General features: G+C 38.2%; 1 protein-coding gene across 1 annotated transcript in view; it reads right to left on the reverse strand.

Moving 5' to 3' along the window:
• The window catches only part of Smp_036760 (hypothetical protein), a gene marked incomplete at its 3' end in the record, with an annotated part of 27,595 nt that extends 8,642 nt beyond the window's left edge, over positions 1-18,953 (reverse strand). Inside the window, exons 1-3 of the mRNA XM_018798188.1 lie at positions 18,726-18,953; positions 18,607-18,652; positions 10,052-10,564 (exon numbers count right to left, since the gene is read on the reverse strand). Coding sequence (XP_018653154.1) covers positions 10,052-10,564; positions 18,607-18,652; positions 18,726-18,785 — 619 coding nt within the window. The 5' untranslated portion in view covers positions 18,786-18,953. The remainder of the gene's footprint in view (positions 1-10,051; positions 10,565-18,606; positions 18,653-18,725) is intronic.
• Between the last annotated feature and the right edge of the window lie 212 nt (positions 18,954-19,165).

A 19,165-nucleotide genomic window follows, 5' to 3' on the forward strand; every position in this document is an offset into this window, starting at 1 on the left:
ATATATATATATATATATATATATATATATCAGAATGGAGAGTTGGGATAGTTGTTAGTTATTCAGTCAGTCATAAGCAAGATAGAACCTAACTAATATATCTATCTGTCCAAGTTGGTACACTGCATTAGCACAGTGAGATGATGTTATATCTAGCGTATATTTTTATTGTATGATTGTTAAATAACTAAACTATTCATATTCATGTCCCTCTTATCATGAGTTTTATTTTGACCTATTATTATACAGTTTAGCATTCTTGGATTATGACTTGTCTATCATTTACTATCTCCCTTATTCACAGCCACATTTGGCTAAATCTTGTACAAATGTTATTTTCTATTTTATGGTACGATGTAGTCTGTTTGTTTGGTATATAAACCCAGTATGTTTGATTCATATTGTAGAGGCTGTTATTGGTGTTCTGGACTTAACTGGCTGGGCTAGGTAGATAGCATGATCGACAAGTGCTCTAGACTGCTCGTACGGGTTTTATGTGTCACTGGTTCGATCAATAAATCGCTGCTCTCTTATTGACGGAATGCCACGTCATATATACAACAGGGTACGCAAAAGTAATAACAGTATCAAGAAGAATAAGAGAGTAGTGGCAAGAAAAGTTACAGAGAGAATAGGATGAGTGAAAAAGAAACTTGGATAGAAAGATGTAAAATAATCTGAAAATTTGTGATTAAAGCGAAGACAGAGTGAATGCATCTGGCTGCACCATCGCAACTGATTCTGAGTCATGTAAGGCAACTTCTTCAACCATCGTTCACGATAATCGCATGAACCCTATTCCAACCAAGTGGTCAGCACCCACCAACATGACTCAGATTAACAGTCAATAACTTTAAAGTTTGATACCAAGTTTTGATTTGTCTGCCCTTAGTTTTCTTCCAATTTACTTATATATCAACATACATCGACTGTCGAGGTAGTCGGTGGTTTGGTACTTGACATTCAACTACGTAGCAGATTCGAATCTTTTTTTTAATGTGAGCAACAGGACAGTATCACTAATAACTCATACAAAGTATAGTTCAAAGTTGAGTACACCAACTAGAACTTCATAAATAATTTACATAATTATCATTCGAAGATCGACAAAAAAAAGTGATACTATTGTGATCTTCTCAATCAAAAATAAATGATTCCATTCAAAAATAACACCTATTATGTGATTAAAATTAAACAGAATTCGATTAAGCTACGGCTGTAATTTGCCGCCTTGACAAATAATAACAATATTTTTTTTTAAAAAAAAAGGGCTCAGACATAGTTCACATATATATTTGTAAATAATCTCTTATTAATATGCGCATTCTTGGTGTAATAAGATACAAATAGATAGAATAGAACACCAGACTATTCTTTTTTTTTTCTAACAGCACACTCAAACATGACGCGTTAATTGTGTATGGATTGTTTTTACCGATAAGAAAAATACCAAACATTTTGGCACAATATCAAAATTGTCCAACATTAAAACAAAACATTTTTTCTGTTAAATTATGTAGATATGTACATTTTAAATAATAATAATAATAATAATAATAATAAATATTCTCAATGATGATAACAAAAAAAATTCTTTGATACATTATAACTAGTTAATTTATTTTGAGTTTAGGAAATATGTACACATTTGAACATCACTCATTTACAAGGTACAGATTTATAAACTTAACGTCGAGTTATACTTCAAATGTGAGAGCTAATGATACGCAGTCAGTCAGTCAGTCACAACGTAGAACTTCGTACGTACGTACGTATATCAGTTCGAGTTGCCATACCACATTAGCACAGAGGTGCAGTTGTCGATTCAAATCCCATAGTGGTAGAAGTGATAAAAGTATAAGCATTCATGTGAAAGATTAGGGTTTGAAGATGTTATTCAAGGAGTATAATCCAGTAAAATAAATTTGGAAAGAGAAGATAGAGACATGAAGAATTCAGAAGATTAGATTTTGGGAGAACACAAAGAGTGGATGCACCTTCGCCATTGTAAACGATTTTGAGCCATGTCATTCAAGGTCTCTAACCATAGATTGCTATCATCTCGCAGATTCCAACCAGGTAGTCTACACCTACTAACATGGCTCAGTCTACTTGTCAGTGACTTCAAGGATTTGTGCCAACAATGCTAATGATACTCCATCCAGTTTTTCAAAGAGAAATAGATGGTATTTTTTGAAACTTGTAAATTAGCGGCTGAAAGTTAAATACCTTAATTACTGAACAACGGTTTTATATTTGAACATTAACTACGTTTTATCGAGTATAATTCATATATGATGTAATGCTGGAGGTTATATTGTAACTTAATCATCAAGTACGGTTTATGTACTCAGATTTGAGTCACGTCGTTATATACACAATAATTAGTGATACTACCCGGTTGCATAAACTCCAAGTGGGTGAAGCAGAGTACGAAGTTAGGACGCAATAGAAGTAGAGTCCCAGAACCATCTCGCTAACCCTATCACTAACGTTGGACTTATGACATTTTTTTATGCTATGATGAAAATTATACACCGGAACAGTCAATCAAGCGGTGGTAGTAATATCGAAATCTTATATCAAGAAAACAAATGCAACACATTTAATGAGTGAGGGGTATTGAGTGACGGCTATCCAACTAGAAGTAGGTGAATTTTAGTTCCAACCCATTAGTTATTGGTTGAAAATATGTGTATTGTAATTACTAAGAGGCCTGCTTAATCGTTTGGGACACCTATTTGCCAACTGTGAAAATACGGAGATGAACGTTCCTATTTCACACTTCGTTCATTTGATGTTAACCATATGTACTTATATGTTTCTATGATAAGCCTAAAACTTATTATAATGAAAAATACTGGGAAATTCAGAAAGAAATCTTTCTTTATAGAATATCTTCTTTCTTATCTACCTTTGAAAGAAACGAGAAGCGATGGGGATTGGAATTAATGGATTTGGTGCATAATAAAGAAAAAAAGTGATTATGTAGTTAAATTAATTGAAAAATTTCGCAACTCAAGATGAATGACAATTGGTGACACTATTGAGAAACTTTTCTAAGATATATTATGTATGTTAGGCAGAAATTTATTACCATAAATAATTGGTGCTAAGCACTTTTTTACTGTAACGAAATTTATAGTACTGAATAAAGTAACTAATATTAACAGTCTAATATCAAGAATATATATGTGGGATACATTCTGGCAAATTAGTTGTGATGGGTTATGATTACTGAAATAAAAATTCCTATTGTTAACCCTAGAATCGATTATAGCACATACCAATCACTTATGAACTTGTTTTATCGCAAAATAAACAAGGGAAAATTAGTTGGAAGGTATTTTATTTAGGTAAAATAGTGAACATGAGAAAATATTTACAACTATCAATGTTTATAAATGTAAATAAAGCCGAAACAACAATCAAGGCAGAATAATATATATTCATTATATTTCGTGGCTTTTCATCAGCTACTTACAACTATATATGTATTAGAGTGTAACATCAATACATCCCCTTTTCTCGATACCTTCAATTGCATTTACCAATTGACATGTACGTGCCAAAACACTTACATAGGAAGAACAAAGACAAGAGTACATGTCCGCATCTCCGAGCACGCTTTAAAGAATTTGAGACTGAGAGATGCAACTGCCCTAACTAATGCAATAGCTTAGCATTTAATTCATACGGGGCACATTGTTGACATTTACCAATCCTTAGAAACTATCAGTAGATAAAGAAACGCAGCGTCTTATTGATCTATCGAAACAGTAGGAGTTACAAAACTCGAAAGGGATTTGTGTCCAGAAGCAGACGATAATCAACTTATTACAACCTTTTTAAATTCGCAACTTTGACTTATATTACCTGGAACTACGATTATTCAGTATTTATTTTTGTTGTGCGATCTTCGTTAAACGAATTCTCATTTCATGAACGCCGTAACCATTCTTTCATTTGTCAGCCTTTTTTAATCACTCAATTCTTTTAATTAATGTAAACTCTTCGAATAATGTCTAGTTATTACGTAACCCTTCAATTTCTAATTCTAGACAATAACAACTGCATTTCTCTAAACCGTCTATATTTAGTTTCAATTGATCAGAAACATCACTCTTTACAACTTCTATAATTATCACACAATTTATCTTACCTATTTCCGGACCTTATTTAATTACTACCTTACCCCCGTCGTCTATTTTGTTGAATTCCATCTCCAAACGACCTTACACCTTTTCATATGCAGATATATATATAGTTATTACTGATAATCTTTATTCTGGTTACTTCAGTCATCAATGTCGATTCTTTCATATTGTATTATATCTCAATGTTACACTCTAATACATACATGGTTGTAAACAGTTGATGAGAAACCACGAAGTATCATGAACTCATGTTATTCTGCTTCGATTATTATTTTGGCTTTATCCACATTCGTAAAGGAAACCATTTACATGAAACTTTTATGTATGCGGAGTAGTGGAATAAGTGAGCTAACAATTAATAAAATTTAATGTTCCAAAATAACTTAATTAAGTGATTGTCAGTAAGGGGTTGTGGAGATTGTTGAAATCATGAACTGATCGATGTTAGACCACCAGTGGAAACCTGGAAGCACTGTACGGGTGTTTCATCGTAGTATAGGACTTCTCCGTACAAAACCAACCATTTTTGAACGATGCTAACTGGTCTGTTGAGCAATCCGAAATTAACAATCGAGTTAATAACCTTGCTTATCTCTACATTTTAGTGACTTGATTATGGAAATTAAGTATTCAGGTGGTAACGCATACAGTGGATTACGTAGACAGTAATGACATTCTAACTCCAATCCAATCAACATTGGTATTTCAGGCTTTAGGAAAAGAGCAATGTAAGTTGGGAGGATGTTGGTAATCTTCTCCATTTCATTTTGAAAGAGCACTGATATTTTTGGGTGTAACAATATTTTATATCATTTGCTATGTATAAGCAAATAACAACACATCATAGCAGGACAATTCTATAGTCAATTACATTCACATTATTAGTTACGGAAATTCTACGTAAATTTTGGCAAAAAAAGAAATATCAACAAGATCGATTCATAGTGAATAGGTCGATCGTTGCTGCTACCTTGACGTGGTGGTCGGGCTTGCCTATCGTGATGAAGCAATCGAGCTATGCTGGCTGGAACAATCGTTCCTCGAGGTCCTACCATGCCAGACAGGTCGGTTGAAGAGCGGTGAGACTAAAAGCAGCAAACCCAAGGTCCGAAGGCGAAGTCGTACTGCTGACTGTACAGAGGTGTGACAGCAGTAAGGTGTTTCCTTCAGACAACCAGCATGACAGCGATGCTGCCTTCCCACAAGGAGGGGTGGGGTTAGAAAAGGTCGACCCTAAAAATGCACACCTCGCCTTATCCCACGGATATCCGTCTCCGGCGATAAGGCCCTTTGAAGAACGGAGCTAACACAAAAACTACCCACAAAAAGGTCGTGTGTGACCGACCTCAAGCAGTTGTCCCTTGGGCACTGCGGTCACGCTCTCAGGTCATTAGACCACTTCTAACCCAATTTCCTTTTCAGGTACCTCTAGAAGAATCCTTCCACGGTGTGGGCAACCGGGAAGTGATAACTGCCCTCATACCTCTAACAACACTCAAGACCACTGTATTCATAATCAATCTCCTTCTTCACTTCCTACTATTCCTTCTACCTTGACTTTCAACACTAAACTTCCTGTTCCGGTTTCCTCCTCAAGTGTCACCATGGCCAACGATTCTAGTGCGCGAAACGCTGTCCCAGGTCTACTAAAACCTCGCTCCAAACTACACATTGGAGCCTTCAACGTACGTACCCTATGCCAAATCGGTCAACAGGCCTCCTTAGCTAAAACTCTAGAATCTCGTACCATTGATGTATGCTGTGTCTCCGAAACACGCATACAGGATCCCAGTGTGGTCATTCACTTGACCTCACCTCGCCAAAATGGACAGCCGACGAAATACACCCTCCGTGTATCTGGCGACCCGTTGGCTAGTTCTCGCGGACTTGCAGGTGTAGGCATAGCACTAAGTACAAGGGCAGAACAGGCACTACTAGAATGGATCCCCGTTAACAGTCGCCTGTGTGCTGTCCGGCTAAATGGCTCCGTAAGAACTCGGAAGGATAGGGACACACGTCGTTGCCTTTTCGTCGTTTCTGCCTACGCTCCCACTGACTGCAGCCATGATGAAGTAAAAGATGACTTTTACAGAAAACTCTCTGAGCTTCTTCAGAAAGCTAAGCGCTCAGACATAGTAGTCGTAGCGGGTGACTTTAATGCCCAGGTAGGCAGCTTAAATCAAACAGAAAGACATTTAGGTGGGTGTTTTAGTATTCCGGCCCAACGAACCGATAATGGTGATCGTCTGTTGCAACTATGCTCAGACAACCGTTTATTTTTAGCAAGCACTAATTTTAAACATAAGGAGAGACATCGTCTAACATGGCGACCACCTGCACCAAACCAACGATGGACTCAAATAGACCATATTGTCATCAGTCATCGTTGGAGAGGCTCAATAGAAGATTGTCGCTCGTATTGGAATACTTGTTTAGACTCTGATCACGCTTTAATACGAGCGCGCATTTGTCTGCGCCTCAATGGACGCAGGAAAATTACACTAAGAAGACCCATTAGGATTGAACTGGAGGACGAGAAAGCCAAATGCGAATTCCAGAAACAACTGAGTTCACATCTAGGCAGTTCTGTAAACGAGACTGACCCAGATGCTGCTTGGAAAGACATACGAACAGCTGTGGAAACAGCAGTCACATCTATTAATCATTTAAACCATAGGGCTCCAAAAAACCAGTGGATTTCCTCTAAGTCTATTTCACTGATGGATTCGCGTAAACTCATCCCATCAGGCTCTGAACACGACGAAGAGCGTAAAGAAATTAGATCTAGGTTAACTAAAAGTCTAAGGAACGATCGTGAGCAGTGGTGGGCAACGAAAGCAAAAGAGATGGAAAAGGCAGCGGCTGTAGGCAACACCAGGCAACTATTCAGACTAATAAAAGAAACCGGAATTAAGAAGTCAAGTGTAAGTGAGACAATCTCCGAAAAAGACGGAACCCTTATCTGCTCTCAACCTAAACGTTTAGAACGATGGGCGGAACACTTTAAGGAGCAGTTTAGCTGGCCTTCAGCTACTGCACAACTACCCACTATTCCCAGAAAACCTGAATGGAACATTGAAGTAGGCCCCCCGACCCTACTTGAAGTTCAAAAGGCTATAAGTAATCTGAAACGAGGAAAAGCAGCTGGTCCTGATGGATTGGCTCCAGAGGTCTTTAAATATGGTGGTCCAATTTTAGCGATTAGGTTGACTAATATTCTGGCTAAAATCTGGGAGACGGATGTAATCCCATCCGACTGGTCACAGTCACTGATTGTCCCAATATATAAAAAGGGGTCCAAATCATCCTGCGATAACCATAGAGGGATTAGTCTGACTAACATAGCATCTAAAATACTAGCCTCAATAATTATCGGGCGCCTAACTAAGACTCGTGAACTGCAAACACGAGAAAATCAGGCTGGCTTCAGACCTGGTCGTGGCTGTATCGACCACATATTCACCATTCGTCAAGTTTTAGAGCACAGACACGCTTATCGGCGTCCGACAATGATAGTTTTTCTTGACTTGAAAGCAGCATTTGACTCTGTAGACCGAGAGGTTCTGTGGCAGTGTCTGTCATTGAAAGGTGTACCTGAGAATTACATAAACCTTGTGAAGGCTCTTTACTCGAACACTATTAGTCGAGTAAGAGCTTATGGCGAACTGTCATGTGATTTTACAACCTCAAGTGGTGTCCGTCAAGGCTGTCCACTATCCCCGTTTTTGTTTAACTTCATTATAGACCTGTTGCTGGAAATAACACTCTCTTCGACTGAATCTACAGGAATTGATCTCCTACCAGGGGGGCCACTAAGCGACTTAGAATACGCAGATGACATAGTCCTGTTTGGTGAAGACGCTGGCAAAATGCAGAGTCTTCTGTTGGAACTCAGTAATAATGCCAGGATGTTTGGGATGCGTTTCTCCCCATCCAAATGTAAATTGTTACTCCAGGACTGGTCTGCGTCAACACCCGAACTAAGGATAGGGAGTGAAGTAGTCGAACGCGTCGACAACTTCACTTATCTTGGAAGTCTGATCAGCCCTAATGGGTTGGTGTCTGACGAAATCTCTGCACGGATTCAAAAAGCTCGTTTGGCTTTTGCCAACTTACGTCACCTATGGCGTAGACGAGATATCCGTCTATCAATTAAGGGACGAGTATACTGCGCATCAGTTCGTTCTGTTCTACTTTACGGCTGTGAAACATGGCCATTAAGAGTAGAAGATACTCGTAGGTTACTAGTATTTGACCACAGATGCCTTAGAAATATTGCTCGCATCTGCTGGGATAACCGGGTAAGTAATAGTGAGGTTAGACGCAGGGTATTAGGTAACGATGGTAAATCAGTTGATGAGGTGATGAATCTTCATCGACTGAGATGGTTGGGCCATGTGTTACGTATGCCTGAACACCGATTACCACGACGCGCTATGATGACTAGTATTGGGGACGGTTGGAAGAGAGTTAGGGGCGGCCAAACCCAAACATGGCATCAGTGCTTGAAGTCACTAACTTCTAGTCTGAGCCATGTTGGCAGATGCAGACTACCTGGTTGGGGTCCGCGTGACTATCGTAACCAATGGTTGGAGACTCTGTGTGACATGGCTCAGAATCGATCACAATGGCGTAGGTGTATACACTCTTTATCTTCCCTTAAACCTTGAGATTAAAATTGCTTCATATCTCTCTTCCTTCCTATACTATATCCTTATATACAACCTATAATTTATATACTACTACCAACACTAAATTAACTACTATTAGTCCGGTGTTGATCTTGTTGTGCTAACGAGGTATGGCAACTTGGACCGATGCATATATGTGCCTGGTCCTACGTTGTAGCTGACTGACTGAATAGGTCGAATATGTTTGTCATCAAGTAGAAAAGGCTATAACTCATTTATTGACTGCACATACAGATTTATTTGCCCAAATTTTAAGTGGTACGATGTTTGTGTGCAAAAACTATATCCGGCTATTTAAACCCGAAGTAGGTCAAACAAACTTCGAACATATGCAAGCCGTAGAGTGTGTAACTTTAGGCACTAAGTTATTATTATTAACCACTGAGTATATTCCTACATCGCCAATTTCTTCAATGCCTTCACATACATCGCAGTCCGACGATCACTGGATTCCATGAAATGCATTGAATAGAATTGCGCTAAAAAATTTAGGGCTTAATCTTAGTGAGATACCTACATTACATGAAAGTCGTATGCACAAAAATATTTAGACTGGTGGAATAGTGTTATAATTACATGATTTTATCGCTAGAAATTAATAGTGGGTATACGAATCTTTGCCTTATTTACCTATTACTGGTAATAGTGTAAGTTTTATCACAGGGTACTTGGGTGTGAGCTATACCTTAAGCGTGAGGGCTGGTGATACTACCCGGTTGCCCAAGCTGAAGTAGGGGGAGCGGGGTTGGGAACTACGATTTAGTTGTTGAAAGTCGAATGCATTAGCATCTAAGTCGTCGGCTTGTGGAACGGTCCGAGGTTTGAACCCCTGAACGCTTTGGTTTGGGCAACCGGGTAGTATCACTAGCCTTTAAGGTGTGGCTTATATCCAAATACCCGGTGAATGAGTTAGCTTGTTCTATACGCACGTTTTACTTGAATCCAGGTATTATACCAATGAAATGAAGAAAAAAGTAATTTATTTATAACACAAACAGTCCGTTGATGATGACCACCAACTTTCAGAAATATGAAAGTAGGAAAAAATACACTAATTTCTTAAGATAAGTGTTAGAATAATCAGCTGTTGCTAATTGACTAAATGAGAATTCTGTAAAATGACGTTTCTTTAATGAACAATTTGAAATAAAGAGAAAATGAGGTTGTTTAAAAAAAGGTATTAAATTGAGAAATAAAACTCACCAACAACGATACGAGCTAAATTATCAGCCCAACAGAACATTTCATCCATACCGGCTAGAGCTAATGCATACACAGATGATCCACCAATTAAGACTATAATATTTGATTCTTTATCCATATGATAACCACTTTCAAAACCTGTGATTTCATCCACAGGTGCTGGACCACCAACACTTGATGCTAAATTTGATGCTGTTGCAAGTCCTGATAAAGTGTTCCCTGAAGCAGTATTATAAGAATGAGCTGCAGTATTAATTAGTGGACCACTAGAAGTTGTAATCGATGGACAGTAATTAGCTAATGTGGAGGATTGAGAAGTTAAAGTATTTTGATTGTGATCAGATGATCTTTGTATAATATTGGGAGTATCACTAAGTAAAGCCCGGGATTCTGGAGAAATTGGCAATTCATGTAATTTGCGAACAGGTGGAAGCATTGCAGTAAGCACTGAACCTGAATTACGATAAGCTGCAAAATCGTCGTAACTTTTAGTGATGTATAAATGTAAAGCATCTAAAAAGTAAAATGCCAAGAAAAAGACATTCTAATATGGATCAATTGATAGAATAATAAGAAAAAACCAGATTGCTAATTACTTTGATGCATTTTGAAAGCTCACTGTTGATGAATTATTGGAATGGCAGCGGTGAATTCGGATGTATAATCCGGTGTTTAGATACAACAATACAGGGGGATACAATCATCTGTTATTGTTCAATGGTGTGAACGATGAGCGGTTTACTTTAAAACTTAAAATAATTAATACTTTTAATTATGATATAATGAAGCGTAAAAACGAATGAATAAATATCCAACCTGTAAAACAGAGTATTTTCTGAGTATAAAACTATTTCTTTAGTTAAATACTTAAGATGATAAGCAGTATTTTCGGAAATCAATTTGAATCATAACTCTTCAACTATGTGATGGAATTTTCCCAAAACATGACATGCATACGAATCGGTTTACAAAAGTAAAATAACTATGATGGGATTAAATATAAAGATCACTGAGTATGTAAGTCATTGTATTCCATAAGAAAAAATAGTCACGACGGTTATGTACGTAACAAGCTGACAAAATATGCTTCAGTTAAACTGATATTATATAATAAGGTAGGGTCTTTTCTATATACTATTCACGAACCAATTATTATTAGTTATATCACTAATTACAAGAGTTTGATTTATTCCATTGTTAGTATGGAAGACTGAATTTTTATCAATCTTTGGTGTGAACATCAACAATGGGACGCCGATATATCTAGGCAACACGTACCAAACAGGACGAAATACGTATATTGAATTTCCCTGCTAGCCACAACCCGCCCATTCTGAATTGTTATTACAGTCAAGAAAAAGGCAATGTAGGGATAATAACAGGGATAAAGACAATTAGCAACTGTAATACATTGATAACTAGTATCGATTTTTATCATCTAAATGATAAAATATGGATAGAACAGAATAGATCATTATCTGAACTGGGAGTAGAGTGTTAAACGTTTGTTATGCCGGAACTTTTATCTTATCTTTGAAAAGCAAAAACCATTTAGAAGCTTTTGAAATGAAATAATAAGAGAGCAGAAGAAAAAAACTATTCCAGATAAATTGATTCCATATAAGTGGTATTCCGTAAAAGCTTCAATAAAAACTTTAAATATTTTTTTGAACGATATTCCTTTACAAAGCATAATTCGACCATAATATAGACCAGAGTTCACCTTAGAATGACCTTGAGACACACACGTGATGACAGGGTGAAGGTTAGCAAAAAAGGTATAAGCGAAAGCCGATTTCTGGTTGCTTAAAATATATGTATTCATAAAAATGAGTCACGAAGATAATATATGTTGTTCAGACTAATTGGATTGATGTCGATAGTAAAGAGAGAAGACTTATATTACTACAAATAATAGAAAATCGTGTATGTACATCTTTACAACTGTCAGACCTGAAGACTTTTGTACAAAAGAAAACAAGTGATTTTGTTTTAGGGATAGTTTTATACGCCGTTATATTTCTTTGGTAGATAGGTGTGTTAATGGATAAAGCGCCTGATTTTCAAGTAATAGGTTGGATTGATGATGTACTGACATTATTACGACAGTGTGAATCATTGTTAAACAATCATTTGAATGAAACTCATCGGTATGCATTAACTTCTTTGACTACGAAAGCATTCAATAATATGGATAGAAAAATCTTGTGAAATTATCGATACTATAGAGTGCTTAAAAAGATCATCACCATTATGCAGGACTCTTACAAGGGACAAAGTAGAAAACTCATACATGTAAGGCACCTAACAGATACATTTTAAGTGGAGATTGGTGTTAAACAAGACTAGCTGTTTTCGCCTTTCATTTTTCTGTTCGCTGTTGACTGGAACAAAGAGACATACATAACTCATGAAAAGGACAGAGCACAGTGAACACCTTACATGCCCCCCAAATGCCCTGGTACGGCAGAGAGTGGGGAGAGTCCGCTCTCCCTCTCGAAATGCTCTCACATTGCCACGCGAATATATAGCCTCTGCCAGGGAAGTCCTACTCGCTGCCTTCTCACACCAGGGGCGTTGTTTACGAAAATGAGAGGATGAAAAGTGAATGTCCGGCGCTTTAACAGGGTTGGTGAACACGGATGGTCCACCTAGGGAGTTGGAAAACCCTGATTCCAAACCAATGGTGCACATGAGCTCCAGTATCCTGATGGAACAAATGGCGTATGAATTAATCGTTGGTCACCGGCTACCATGGGACTGCATCTCCTCATGATGTTCCACTGCCTTGTGGATCAGATCTTTAGGTGAAAGGCTCGGGGTGTGGCCCCCTAAGAAAACCATCTGCTTCAGTCTGGGCACCTAGGCAGTATCACAGCCCTCACACAAATCAAATGAGATTTGTGAGGCGCATATTTATCTGGTGCTTCCATGTACCAATATTTGTGTTGAAATAAATAAATAAATAAATAAAAACAACAATAATGAAAAGAGATAAAGAGTGTAAGGTGCGTATGAAAGAAAAGAGAACAATAACAACCACAAATTAGTGTATGGTAGTGAAAAAATAATAGTAATGGGCGAAACAGAAAGGCACAACCAGAAAGAATTCTTTCAGTCAAAGAAGTTACGACCACTTTCTATGAGGAAAGTAAAAACAGTTTACGGTAGGATCACCACTGGCTTCTATTCTTAGCCATATCTGTTAACATCTCCAGCCACTGTGTTGTACCATTTCTAGGACCCCAACCAGGGAGTCGCGAAGGACTGACAGAAGCCAGTCCTGCGCAACTTTCTTTCATACCACGACACCATGTCATATACTGACCACCTCTCCGCTTTCTCCAACAAGTCCCAGCATCGGCAAATAATGCACAACGAGGAATTCTCTGGGACGATATTCGTGGAACATGTCCAAGCCACCGAAGTTGATGTTTCAAAATAATGACACCAATTGGATTATCGTCTCTGCGCTCGAACATACGATGCCGAACCTCTGCATTACTAACATGGTGTTGCCACTGGACGTCAGCAATCTTTCGGAGACAACGATGATCAAGCACAGAGTCGTCTAACATCCTCAACTGAGAGAGGCCAGGTTTCACAAGCATAGAGCGAGACTGCTCTCACCGACACGTTGTAGATCCGGTCTTTAACAGCCAGACTAACATCACGAAAGCTCCGAAGGTGGCCCTGATTGGCATAAGCCGCTCTGACTTTCATTATACGCGAATTGATCTCATCACTCCCACCACCACAAGCGCTTATGCAGCTACCTGGACATACGAACTTCTCGACTGCTGTATGCTCACCACTCATTGTGAGTACAGGATCAGGGTCCTGCCAGCCTTGCTTCGGTATTACTGACTGTTGCCAATAAATGCGAGTAGTTGAGCAACAACAATAATCGTTATGATTGCAAGGGATGTAGACATCCTCATACTGAACTGTTAAAATGGTATAAACGTAGGGTGAGACTTGATACTAAAGCTCAAGTCTGTTGGAGATTTCGACAAGACCTATCAGATTTCGAAAAAGTGTGAAAACTTTTTGAATATGTTGCTCCCACTTCATAATAAGCCACAAATTAGTCTTAAGTTTTCGAATTCAGTCTAAATAGCTTGTTATTTCAAATAAAAATAGCATGGAGCTAAGACAATATCTTTCAATATAATTGAACTGTACCTCGCGCTACAGAGTAGCCATAGACAGCAAAGTTTTAGTAACCTGAGATGAAACAAATAGTCTAGAATCTTTCACGATAGCTTTAGTAAGTTCCCAATGGCAATATACACATGATCAATGTAAGTGTAACCAGTGTTCACATATGTAAAATAGGCAGCGATTTCTTCGAATGCTGTTAATTGCCCTCAAAGCGACACACATGTTTGACACAAATAGTCATCCTTGCACCTTTGGTTTCACTAAACAATGAAGAATGTCAGGAGTTGTGCTTTTCATAATACGTTTACATATACGCCTTACTCATTTAAGACCTTAAAACTTATGTATCTCTTCGATCTTTAGTCAAGTTTCTTCAGCCAATAGTTGGACACAGACTTATCGTTGTATAGGTCCAGGACACTATTATATAGGGCTATAGTAAGAACATATTCAAACTATCCAGTTTTCACCATATTTGTGAGTTTCGCAATCGTTTCCTCCTCACTGACATCCCTTGTTTAATGGTCGTCTCCAATAAATTGTAGATAACTGGCTAAAGGTTACTAAATATTCCATGTACTCAACAACAGATCTGTGTCCATAAAGTTGAATTTCACGTGTACAGTACTTCCCTTTTGAGGTCCAGATATTCTCCAGTCGTAGAAATGTTGCTCTTGCTTTGCCAATACGTGCCTCGACATCTGCATCAAATCATCTGTGCTTATCGATGATGCTACTCAGGCACGTAAAAAGTTCCACCTCTTCACATCAAGTGTGAATTAGATAGTACTTTCGGTTTTGTGCCTAAGGATTTTGCTTTTTCTCTTTTGAATATCGAGGCCAACTTCTGTTGAGGACGCTCCTCATAGCTGTTTTTGCCTTTGCTATTATGTATACAATAGCAGAGCACAATCATCTGAAAAGTCCATTTAATCTAGATGCGTGTTATTTTATTTTTATTTTATTTCAACACATAAATATTGGTACATGGAAGCACCAGATAAATATGCTCCTCACAAATCTCATTTGATTTGTGTGAGGGCTGTGATACTGCCTAGGTGCCCAGACTGAAGCAGATGGTTTTCTTAGGGGGCCACACCCCGAGCCTTTCACCTAAAGATCTGATCCACAAGGCAGTGGAACATCATGAGGAGATGCAGTCCCGTGGTAGCCGGTGACCAACGATTAATTCATACGCCATTTGTTCCATCAGGATACTGGAGCTCATGTGCACCATTGGTTTGGAATCAGGGTTTTCCAACTCCCTAGGTGGACCATCCGTGTTCACCAACCCTGTTAAAGCGCCGGACATTCACTTTTCATCCTCTCATTTTCGTAAACAACGCCCCTGGTGTGAGAAGGCAGCGAGTAGGACTTCCCTGGCAGAGGCTATATATTCGCGTGGCAATGTGAGAGCATTTCGAGAGGGAGAGCGGACTCTCCCCACTCTCTGCCGTACCAGGGCATTTGGGGGCCATTATTGTTGTGTGCGTCTCAACAACACATTATTGTTGTGTGGCGTATATGTATCTGGTGCCCCCTTGTACCAATATTAATGTTCAAATAAATAAATAATGGTAAAAGGTATTTTGAAGAACTATTCAGATGTATTGGCTATCAAACCAAAAAATTGCCAAATAATCTCGGGACTAGACGAAGTAATAGCGAGCTCATTATTTAGATGATATCTAACATACCACATACAGGTTTATTCACTTAGCTTTTAAACACAGGTTTTACAAACCGCCAAGCCTCTGAAACCAAAGTCGATGAAACTGAGTTCAAACATTTCGTTTCATTATCAATATACAGTCTAGCACAAATCTCCATATGATCAAGTTAACACATAACATAAGCTCAGCGGAATGAAATTAAACAGGTGAATATTAAAGCAGTAGTAGCATCAATGGTAGAAAATAATAACATTAGCGACAGAGAACATATTTAGAGAACAATGTTGTTAAATAAAAGACGCAAAATAAGTCTACAACTCAGGATCTAAGATAAGATGGAAAATGGATGGATCTACTCCAGGGACCAGTTCTGAACCATGTCACCCAACGTCTCGATTGAGATGTTGGTAACGATAATCAAACCCAACACCGATCAGGAAGTCTACACCTACCAACATAACTCAGATTAGCGGTAAATAACTTCATGGACTGATACCACGTTCTAGTTTGTCTGCGCCAACTTAATTACTACACCAACTAACATCACGCGTCGAAGTAGATGGTGGTTGTGGGATGTATTTTTAACGACCTCAGTTGATGAAGATTTAAAATCTTACCAACTGAATTGTTATCCTTGCCTAGTATCCTTTGTTTAATCTCAGAATAGCTTAATTCGTGATCCAAATCTAATCGAGTAGTGCTTGGAAGACACTTATTAGGAGTCCTATATGTGTCTTCTACTTACGTATACCATGTTTCCCAGAAAGTAATGTAAAGCAAGTGGCTGTGCAGTATACTCGTGGGGGGGGTGAAAGAGGCTAGCAAAACCGAAGCGAGTTCCCTGTATCCGTGCCGAGATCTTGTCAAACTGAAAATCACCAGAGATAGTGAGATTTCCAAGATGAGTAAAGTAGTCGACATACTCGACTACTTCACCCCTGATAATCAACATATACGGTGTAGGCCAGCCTTAAAACAACATTATAGATTTAGGGGAAAAACACACCCCAATTATCCTTGAATTGTTGCTCAAGGCGACCAGAATTTTTCATTATGAGTCTGTATCAAACAGGACTATTTCACTTGCATCTTCTGAGTCGAGGAGTAAATCCCCTGAAAATATCAATCTGTTATTGCTGAAAATATACCTATAACGAAGTCTGGAAAAGACATTTCTGAAGAATATAACTCAAAACTAACAACTTAGATGGCAGTTTGCCGTACGTTCTGAATATACCAAGCATTCAAAGTTTAGACCAAACTGAATACCGAGTGGCTTCATCACTAGGCCACCAGCAAACTGCAGTTGGTACTCACAAAGCTAAAATGACAATAGCGCGGGTGGTAAGTCTAAATATTGAGTTAACTAACGCTTCCAACATGCGAATTTAAGAAACAGTTGCCGTGATTTAGTAACCAAATGCGGCTTTGAGTTGTGGGCTAGAATTAAACTCATTAATACTGTCAATTACGAATGATTAGCTAAATTAAGCAAGTCGTTGGGATGAACCACAAATGTAATAAGTATTTTCATTTGATAACAATACACGTAAAACTAGGTTGGTTGGATGAAGTTACACAGAAGGGCACAAATAATATAAAACCAGAGACAAACATGAGTCGGCATTAAATGCCGCAGGTCAATGGGAAACAAAAAAGATTATGACCATAATAGTAGTGACGATGGAATTGCGAACAAACAGAAAATATAGTCCAAAAGATACAACTCAGATCTGAGAACATAGTCCACTGAATAAGACCATATTCAGTATTTACGGGAAAATATAGAATGAACACAAATGCGACACTGAGATCGTTTTCGAGCTAAGTAACCTCAAATCTTTTACCATGAATTACAAGTATTCTATGGATCACAACTGACGAGTTTGACATGGCTCAAAATCGTTTGCAGTGGCGATGGTGTATCCACTGTTTGTGTTCTCTCAAATTCTAATCTTCTGAATTCTTCATGTCCCTATCTTTTCTTCTCTTTCCAAATTTATTTCATTGGATTATACTCCTTGAATAACATCTTCAAACCTTAATCTTTCCGATTACTGCTTATACTTTTATCACTTCTATCACTATGGGATTTGAATGGACAACTGCACCTCTGTGCTAATGTGGTATGGCAACTCGAACTGATATACGTACGTACGAAGTTCTACGTTGTGACTGACTGACTGACTGTACGCGCCATCCCATACAAACTTGGCCTGGGTCCAAAGACTTTGTAGACTGACACATTATATGCGTCAGGAAACTTCGTATCTTGACAACCTACTTAATCTAGTCCGCAAAGAGTGTTCCGGAGATCTGATATGGTACCACTCAGTTTTATGTCCTAGTCGTTGCAAAACATATGCTGTTTAAACTGCACTCACCGGTAAAGCGACCTTTATGATAATTTTCAAAGTTTGATAGGCTCACACTTGGATTATCCGAGACCTAGGTTTTATGGTCAGTGGAAAAGTGTTTACTGATGTAGGCTAGCACGTTAGATTACCGTTTACTTGATGATACGTGAGATAGAGCGAGTAGTGAGGTCGTGGTACTATCTTAGATAAGTAGTGACTATCAACTTGAGAATACAACAAACATGGGACGTTTGATGGTATGGGAAACTACAATTATGACAAAGTACTAGAGAAATAACTTAATTTCTTCTATAAATTCGAACTAAATCGTGAAACATTTGAATGATAATCATGAACTCACCGGGTGTCGTTGGTGAGAGTGATAACACGCAGTACCGCTTCTTCCACTAGAACAAAACAAAAAAACCTCGTTAAGGATCCATCAAAAATCAATCTTAGTACAGCTGGTTTCTTACTTACCTTCTTACCATCACGATACCGCGCGTATCCCTCCAAAACAATCCTGATTTTCGATGGCATCAAAGCATTCAAAGCAATGAATTAATAGTTAGGAAGAATGTTTATGATTTTTAGGGACAGTTATGATGAAAATCATGCCCAAACGGGTACAAAACACATAAATAACCACTCCGTTGCCATGGCCTACGCCTCGTGACCCTGGCGCACGTGATAGATGAGACCTTGAGTGCATAAAAACACAAGGTCGTTGTTTGTGATACTAAGCTCAAACCGATAATACGTTCTAGAAATTTAAAATTTTAGAGACATGCGATTGCTTAAGGACAATAAATTCAAATCTATGTACATCTTTCAGTTTACGCATTCAATATCTCGTATCAAGGTATGAAAATGATATGAACAAAATAATATTTTCCCACTCGGTTTTGCATTTCTAAGGT

The sequence above is a fragment of the Schistosoma mansoni genome, chromosome 6, assembly GCF_000237925.1.
Source record: "Schistosoma mansoni strain Puerto Rico chromosome 6, complete genome".
Taxonomy (NCBI): Eukaryota; Metazoa; Platyhelminthes; class Trematoda; order Strigeidida; family Schistosomatidae; genus Schistosoma; species Schistosoma mansoni.